This window comes from Nicrophorus vespilloides, unplaced genomic scaffold (genome assembly GCF_001412225.1).
Source record: "Nicrophorus vespilloides isolate i.1.1-1 unplaced genomic scaffold, Nicve_v1.0, whole genome shotgun sequence".
NCBI lineage: Eukaryota > Metazoa > Arthropoda > Insecta > Coleoptera > Silphidae > Nicrophorus > Nicrophorus vespilloides.
Window position 1 is genome coordinate 91,376 of NW_017096383.1, and position 9,620 is coordinate 100,995.

General features: G+C 30.8%; 1 protein-coding gene and 1 non-coding gene across 2 annotated transcripts; both read left to right on the forward strand.

Annotated features, from left to right (window-relative positions):
- The first annotated feature begins 539 nt into the window (after nt 1-539).
- LOC108556870 (retinal homeobox protein Rx-A) lies at nt 540-4,223 on the forward strand. Its single transcript, XM_017913152.1, has 2 exons — nt 540-1,243; nt 3,329-4,223. The coding sequence occupies exons 1-2, from the start codon at nt 825-827 to the stop codon at nt 4,062-4,064; spliced, it is 1,155 nt and encodes a 384-aa protein (XP_017768641.1). The 5' UTR covers nt 540-824; the 3' UTR covers nt 4,065-4,223.
- Trnav-cac lies at nt 2,761-2,833 on the forward strand. The gene has a single exon. It is a non-coding gene; the product is annotated as a tRNA-Val (tRNA).
- Nucleotides 4,224-9,620: the final 5,397 nt, after the last annotated feature.

The following is a 9,620-nucleotide window of genomic DNA, read 5'->3' on the forward strand; positions in this document are numbered from 1 at the left end:
AGTCAATTTCTTCTCTTTTCTTGATTCGTAAGAATATTTATTTTAAATAAACACTAATTATATTAAATTAATTTGTTTCCAAATTTATACAATTGCAATGATATTAAAACATAAATTTTAAATGAACTTGATTCGTGCAATTGTATACATTTTTTTTACTGAATTACTAATTATTTTAAATGAATTTGTTTCTGAAATTTTAACAGATTCTTACAATTGTGATGATAGTAAAATATAAATTGAAATAGGTTTTCTGAACTTTGATATCATTCATAAGTGTTTGTCGATTATATATGTATTTTGTGTATTAACATTTCAGGCATGTACATTTTCCGATCTTCTCCAACGATAGAAGTTCAGAAAAGTTGCGCGCATTGTTCGGAATAGGGGGATGGCTTTGAGGCTGGAACCACCCTATCGGCGCTTCCCAAGGCCACGTGACCCCTCATCTGACCAATAGGAGATGACAATGATGCGCCCTGCCCGACGCCCATAGGCCGACCGTTTAAGCTCGTTAAATATAAATTGGTACAAATAATAATGTCACAAGTCAGTAGTGGAGTAACAGCGCCAATTGTCAATTCGGTTTTATTATTATATTCGCCTTAATCAGACTAAATTAAACAAATTGCTTTGATTTGGCACCGTTGTAATTACTTACGCAATTGGCGCAATTGTGATTAATCAGAAGAAAGAGCGGAAAAAAAGAAGCGTCGTTGTCGGAGGATTTTCGTTACTTTCACAAAAAAAAATAATAATACATATAATAAAAATCGTGTTGGATCTTTTGGTTTTCCACGTCCGTTGAAGAAGGCGAAGAAGACATGGAGGGTGGACCGTTCGAGGATGCGAGCTTCGAGTACGCCGGACAACCTCTGCCCTCGCTGAATTCGACTTTGCTGAACAAGAACCAGGACAATATGAACGTGCATTCGATCCAGGTGATGCTCGGTCTTCAGCAGCAGCACGACATGTTCACGAGCATGGGATCACCGTTGGATTACAAAGGTTCGCCGAAGATGGAGAACTCACCGATGCACCAGGAGCTGGGTATGTTCAACATGGAGAACAACAATGGGAACCAGGGTGGAGTTAAGAGGAAGAACGAGGACGTGGTGCTTCTGCAGAGTCAGAATCTTAGTTCCAATGAGATTGGGACGACCACCGTGACACCGGCTCCGCCGCCCAAAAAGAACGATAAGAAGAAGAACGATAACAACGGTGTCAAAAAGAAGAAGACTAGGTGAGGAAATTCGCACTTTTTTTTTTGGTTTGTCCAAATTACTACGGATGGTTTCGCACGCCTCAGCGGCTACGGTTAATTGGACCATATGCTTTACGGAAAAAGAATTAGTTTCAACTCCCCTCTGAACACATGACACCCGTGTTTTATGCAACAGCCGTTTTATTTTATATCCAAAAAAAGGTTTATTAGCTACTTATTAATTGCGCTGCATTTACATAACATTCTTACAATATAAAATATATAAATACACCTATCCCTCGTTTTACACGGTATTCTATTTACACGTTTTCGGGCTTTCAATAACATATCCTAGGCGTTTCTTGCATACTTTTCGATTAGCACGGTTTTATATTCAAAAAGTTACAATTTCGATTTACACGTTTTTGTCAGGAATCTACTTACCGAGTAAATAGGTGTATAAAGTAAATTCTTAAAATTTGTAGAAAAACTATCATCAAAATTGCAGGTAAACGGTTTTATAAAAAAAAATAAGTTATTTAGTTCAAATTCCATAAAAGACAAAATCGCAAGTAAAGATTTTGTAATTTAGGTATAAATCACATGACAAAAGAAAAAAGTTAAGTTTGCTAATAAAAATGCATTCTGTTTAGTTATAGTATTACATAATTCACCTAAATATTATCAATTAAGACTTGGGAAAGAAACTACCTAATACAATACAAATAATAACGCAGTAAAGAGAAATATACAATTTGATTCAAAAGTCAAAACAACAATTTAAAAAATATACAGATAATTACGATGTATATCTTTCAAATCTTATACTTCAGAATGAAAATTTTAAATATATTGTAAATATATAATGTTAATATGAACTAAAAACTTTGAGTTTCTAAATATTTGAAAAAGTGCGGACAGACTGCGGTCAATAATTAAAGTTGGCTATACGATTTTACAGCGAAACCAATATAATCAAAGTACATAATGCCAATAGAAAGAAAATAATATTATATAAAATCAATTATAAACAAAAATATATTTAAAAAAGCTTTCGTTTTCAGTATATAAACTTTTATATATTGATTAAATAATAATATGATATACTTTTAACATTTTATAAATTTATCGTGTATAAAATATAATAATAATATATAAAATCAAATATTGACATTTTTGACAGTTCATGTTAAAAAAAAAACTATTTGTTAGGTCAATATACAATAATATGAAAGATTTGTTTGGTTTATCGATAATTTTAGTGTGAATTGTAATAAATGCAAGTATTTGAGTCAAATAATGAACTAACTATTGTAATTAAAATACAGTGGAACCTCACTTAACGAGCATAATCCGGATTTTTACTCGTATAGTGAAACAATTTTCCTCATATAAACTATAGTAATATACTATAAGGCGTTCCATTTTGGAGTCAGTTTTCATTCAATTTATTTTGCTCGTTAAACGAAATGTTCGTTATGCGAGGTGCTCGTTAAGCGGGGTTCCATATAATTACACTTTTCTTGCTAATTGTTATAAAAGTAAAACTTATATAAGTTTCCGTAGTGTAGTGGTTATCACGTCTGCTTCACACGCAGAAGGTCCCCGGTTCGAACCCGGGCGGAAACATACTTTTTGATAAACAAAGTAACGTTAATAAAATATTATGTAACAAATAATAATAATTAATAACATTCCTTTAATCAAAGTTAAAATAAGATTCCTTTTTCAGTTAATAGAAACATATTATTATTTTGATTTAAATCACAACAAAGACAATTAAATTTAAATTCAGTAATTTTAAAAATGTATTAATGAAACTTTTGGAAAACTTTAAATGAATATTTTTAAAAACAATAAATCTATATTGTTGGGTATAGCAGTGTTTATTAATCGATTAAATTTGGAGTTAATGCACTAATATTCATTTACAATACAACTTATATTTAGACTTTGTTTAATTTTTATTTTTTTTGTGTAATATAAGTTGCCTAGCTCATCAATAACCAATTCAAAAGTAACAGTTCTTGAGCTTTGTAACTAAATATAAAATTAGTTGAAATCTTGTAATTTTATCGATGTGTATATTTTATCACAAATTAATTTATTATTTTCTTGTTACAGAACCACATTCACTGCATTCCAATTGGAAGAACTGGAAAGGGCTTTCGAAAGGGCTCCATACCCGGACGTCTTTGCCCGCGAAGAACTAGCTTTAAAGTTGAATCTGAGCGAGTCCAGGGTGCAAGTCTGGTTCCAGAACCGAAGGGCGAAATGGCGCAAAAGGGAACCACCACGCAAAACCGGATACATCGCTTCAAATTCACCTAGCTCGAGCATCAGCTCGAACTTCAACAACACCCTCGGACCATTCACGCAATCCACGAACACCATCAACAGCTCCGTGCCGGTAGACACCTGGAGCTACCAACCTGGATACGAACTAGGACATCTGAACTTGTTGAACTCATCTCCAGCAAGCAGCTACCAGAGTTTCGGTTCTCCACAAGGCGGATACTCCTACATGCTCAACTCGCACGACAATCAGCTGTTCGCTGCACCGCTAAGGGCCCACGAGTACGGTCCACCCTTGACCAACCAGAGTCCGCCCCTGAACAGAGAATATTCGATGCTTCAAACGCATTCCCCGAACGCCGAGGAGGCCGCGATCGGCACCAAAATCGAATACGTCAATCACATCAACGGCGGATCACCGGAACGTTACGGAAACATCTCACCCAAATACGATACGAACATGATGCACGACATCAAACAGGAGTACGACAGTCGGATAAAAGAGATCAAAATCGAACCGAACACCAATCAAACATACGTGACGCTACCTCCTTTTTTGAATTAGCTAGAATTTTTAATCGATTCTACTTTTGCGAATGAACAATTCGATCAAAACGCAAACTAAATCCATTAAAAATTCTAGCTGAAAATCGTCGTCTTTTTTTAATTATTTTTTATTATTATTATTTTACCTTGTCTTTTAATTTCCCAAAAAATGCTTTGAGCAACCTATAATCAAATTCTTAATTAAAATTGAACGTTTCCAAATTTTGTTTACACGTTGTATTAAGCGAAACGAATTAAATTTATTATCTAATAATTAGGAAAACAATTGAATCCTGGATTATTCCAGGATGATCTGTAAATATTTCTTACTTCGTCTTGTATATATATATATATATTTTTTATGATTATCGAGTGAATTTTGTGCCATTTTAGATTTTACTATGATTGTGCCATACGATTTAATTGTTGAAGCAATAACATGTACATATTTTGTTCGTTTTCCTCTATCATTTGTTTTTTCAATTACATAAACAAGGGATGAAACACTCTAATTTTGTTTATAAACTTTATATTTGTAAACATATTTTATATAAATAAACATTTTGCAAAAGTCGCGAATGTTATTTTCAACTTTCGCCACTTTTGTAACCATCCTGTATATAGAAACTACCATTATGTTTAATAACTAATTAATTTTGATGTTTTAACTCTCTCTTTTTTTATTAATCTTAAATTATTGAAAATAAAGTGCAAAACTTATTTTGTTTCAATGAAGATTTATGACGTGTTATGTTATTATTCAACGCTATTAATAATGTAAACTACTCTGCAATACAATTTAAATAAGATTATTATAATTGTACAATTAAATTGAAAATAAATATAATAATAAATTAATCTAATATTGTTTTTTTTTATAAATGAAAATGTATTCCAATTTGCTTTAGTGGTAAATCTTCATTATTTAAACTTGATCTTATCTTTTTCTTTGTGTGCAGTCAAATTTTGAAATCGTTAAAAGTGTGCCGTGACAAAAAAAAAGGTTGAGAATCACTGATCTATCCAATAAACCTATATTTGACATCTGTCAGATTGAGGGCAATTTGACATAATCTAAATGATGTGTCAATTTTTTCAAATATTAAAAGATTACTATTCTGAAAAATGAATAGTAATTATGGAAATTATTGTGGTACTACTTAAAATCTTTGAAAGATATCAAAACAAAAATCAATTAAAACGTTTATAATAGTTTTATTGAATTGTCTAAATGTAATATTAGTGAATTTACCATCTTTTTTTTGTAGAGGAGAAGAAACCTTACATAGGGACCACGAGTGGAGTCGTGGTACAGTGGGATTCTTTCCGCACTAAAACCTCTCCTCTTCTTCGTCGGCATACAGGATTACTGTACTCCTCTGCGATGCTGATTGTCCTTTCCTTGGATCACTTATGTCAATGCCACTGTAACTGTAGGCCCTCTGCAGCTTCCGCTCATCTACCTCTTTAGTCAGTAGCATCTCTGTTTGCCATCTGTTAATACGAATTATAAAATTGGAAATTTTTGAAAGATTTTTTTTAATAACATTGATTTCACAAATGACTCAAATATATTTCCAGTTACAAAAAGCATTAGAAAGGCTCAAATTTACCAGATTAGAAAACTTTTATTATAATTTTACAAATTCTAAATTATTAAACTAAACTAAAATCAAGATGTAAATGCAATGATGATACATAAAAGATAGTTTTGTGGTATTGAGAAATATAATTAGAAATCAATTTAATTGGAAATAAATGATTTATAAGTATTTTATTTAATTGCTGCACGCGCCGAAGACTTGTATATAAATTATCTTTTATTAAGTGTTAAGTGTATTGCATATTTCATTCATTCAAGATAATTGCATTATGATGTAACTGTTTTAATAGTAATTACAAAACCTGTTGTTGCAGATAATTGGCATTATTCTTCCGTAAAGAATAAACAAAATTCCATACCTTTGAATACAAAAAAAAACATACAATCAAGTTTGCTTAAAATCATATTATTGCATTTGTTATTTAATATCTATGAATTTTTATTAAATTTTATTAAAATTCAATATTAATTATGAAAACTTAATTACGAATTACGAACTAGTTCCATTCCAAATCAAGGGAATTGGTTTGATCATAGTTTTTTTCTTTTATATATGTTTAATTCCGTACTACTGACTGTATAAATTTGAAAACATAGATTAAAATAAACAAAATACTAACTTACAAATACATTTCCGTGTAAACATCACAAATATTTAATGAAAGACGACAAAAAAAACAAATTCAACAAAACAGGTCCAAAAATATTATATTTTATTAAAGAAATTGTTTTGTAACAAGTTAGTGTTTTTAGAATTTTGTTCGTAAGTCCGGGAGTTCGTAAGTCGTAAATATAATTTAGTTCAGTAGTCGGCAAATTTATTAGTCAAAGAGCCAAATATGAACATTACAACAATTTAAAAAAAAAATTGGAGCCAAATCTGCTTGTTTAGTAAACTTTTATTACAGTAAATAAGTAGTACACTAAATAAAACTAAATTTTAAACTTAATAAATATTTATTAATGCGAACAATGTGCTTGCATATCCTTGGAAAGTTTGAGTAAGTCAGGTTTGTATGTTGTTGCGCCTCCGTGAATATTTGTGCCAGAGCCGCACTTAAGGAGCAAAAGAGCCACATACGGCTCTGGAGCCGCACTTTGCCGACCACTGATCTAGTTGAACATGTTTGAATAAAATCTATATTCAAGTTTCTTTAAAACCAATTGAAGTATTTTAGTTTAGTTTATTATTTGTTTATTTCATATTTATTAATGTTCATTAAATTTTTATTAAAATTCAAAATTAATTATAAAAAATTGATTTTAATTTTTGAATTATTTCCTATTTTTGTTCATTTATTCTTTTTCTTGTTCATTTAATTTATTTCAATCACTTCATACGTTTAGTTTTGTTTATTTAATCACTGAGAGTTAGTTAAATTAAAATTGAATAATTTAACTAACTCTCTCTTTTTTGTTCATTTGATCAAGTTTAAGAATTGTTAAATTGTCAATATTTACCAAATATGTTTCATAATGGACATTTGTTTTATTATTACACTAATTACGTAGAAACATTAAAATACTAGTAGTAATATAAAATTTACTTAGAACTTTCAACTTAGAAGATTCGAATAATTAGTTGAAAAATGCATCAGTTAATCTTAATTTTTGGGTCAATATCGCAAGCCCGGCAACCGAAAATCCCGACGTACAAAATCCCGACTGTATCTAAATCCCAACGTTCGAAATCCCGACTATATCAAAATCTCGACAACCATAATCCCGACAAACATAATCCCAACTATATCAAAATCCCGACTGTATCAAAATGCCGACTATATCGAAAATTTTTACAATAATATTTTTAAATTATTTCGCAGCGTAGTCACCTTGTGCTACACTTTTATTATTAATAAAAATAAATTATTATTAATTTATTTAATTTTGTTTAATTATTCATAATAAACCTTAACATTATGAAATAATCTCAAATACAATTAGATTATTAATTGTTATTATTTATTATTAATAACAATTTAAAAGTCACTACGCTTCGATATAGTAGGGATTTTGAAACAGTCGGGATTAGGGTTGTCGAGATTTTGATATAGTCGGGATTTCAATAGACGGTCTTTCGGTTGCGATTGCCACCGTTAATTTTTTACATTTTTTTGTATATAGATTTTATTAGACTTTTAGCTGTTTGAATGTATTGCAAAAGAGAAGCATGCATGACTCTGAATGACTAAGAAATATTTGACGATCTACGTAAGCTTTCAAGATCTTTCGTATGGACATTGAAAGAAACCTTTACTTATCGGGCAGAAGATCCGTGGGTATTTCCACAAAGTGTATATCCGTTACCATTCTTCCGTCCTCTCTTTTTTTTTTACTATTACATCACGAAATACCCAGTCGTATATCCTTCGCCATGACGGAGTCTTTCGAAAAATCCCAGCACTTGAAACCTGTGTACCTGATTAGCAGCAACGACAAACAAAAAGAAAGCAGATATAAAACGGAAACTGATAACATTCGCATTAAAATGAATTTAAAAGAAAAAAGGATTTAAAGCACCTTGGGGTTATACTAGGAAGTAAACGAAGCGAAAAGATTAATGTTATGTTAAATATATGCAATATTTGCATATTGGATTATCTGCTGTTTTAGTGCACTGGGTTTTCCTTTTCTATTCACAAATAAGAAAAGGTGTAATTCAAAAAACATACATAGAATTTCCTAACCACTTTCAATTTATTTATTTAATGGTTAATAAATTGCGGTACGATTTTATGAAGCAATTAAAAAAATAAGATTATTTTCCAATTGATTTTAATTAATAACATTAATATTTTTTTACATTTAACCACAACCATTATGAAAATATTTATTTTTTGAAATATTTTTATAGATCCTAGAGATACTATTATGTAATTAAAGAAGTCAAGAGATCCATGAATAGTATATAAATGAATGAAAACATATAAATTAATTTCAAAAATCTTCAAAATGGAAATAATCCTGTAAATACTATAGAAATTTCATAAAAATCTTATACAAAACGCTTAGAAAACCCATTATAAATCTCATCAAATTCCATAGAAATTCCTTAGAGCCCTGATAGAAAATTCTTAGAAATCCCTGATTCCAGTTAATCACTTTATGTTACCCGCCTCAACTAATTTATTGTTACTAGACACAATTTTTCAACATTTTGATTGTAAAAATATGAATATTTCTTACATTTTTATCCATTAAATGGATAATCTTTCCCGGTGGATAGTTACCATTATGATGATTTGTATATTGATGCTCTGCGATTCAAATATTTCCTTTGACTGTGAATCTGCTGCTATCCTTATCACTGTCATTGTCCATCGACTTGGCTGAAGGTCCATTCATTTGACTGTCAATCTGTGATGAACAATAGCCCTATTGCTGCAAGCACTGAGAGGGATCAGAAAGGGCCCAATTTGAACCGGCTCCCAATTTTCCAATTGGTTGGCGTCCGTTGCTTCGGTTTGGGTCGAGTGAATAAAAAAACGTTATCTATAACTAATAAGCTGTATATACATATTGAAAATAATAAAAAAAATTGCGGGAAATGATGGCAAAGACAATAAGTTATGATTGTTGGATTGGCGTAATCCTCAACTTTTGTTGCGTAGAAGTTATGCGCCAGCTTCTTTGCGTAGTCCTGAATCCTAGGAATGTTCACTTCCTCGTGCAATTCGTCCTTATTCAATGCTAGGCGCAGGCACTTGTTTTGAACCTTCGCCCACTAAATCGTGGGTTCTTCTTTAATTTGTACGCAATATCAAGATGCTACTAATTCATTACGTTTTTTATATTATTTGAAGACATTAACGTTTGTTGTCAATTATAAAAGTTAAGAAACGTATGTTGCGGTTAGCATTTAGATGGGTGACTTATACTTGTGAATACTGATACTGTTAGGTTGAATCAAGTCCACGGGTATTCACACTATTTGAATTTTGTAGTCAATTATCAAATATGTAGCCAATATTA

What these genes read in the sequence shown, in the direction of transcription:
- LOC108556870 (XM_017913152.1), top strand. Translation starts at nt 825, where the DNA reads ATGGAGGGTGGACCGTTCGAGGATGCGAGCTTCGAGTACGCCGGACAA. An exon ending in GTCAAAAAGAAGAAGACTAG is followed by an intron (nt 1,244 to 3,328) that starts GTGAGGAAATTC and finishes TTCTTGTTACAG; the next exon opens with AACCACATTCACTGCATTCC.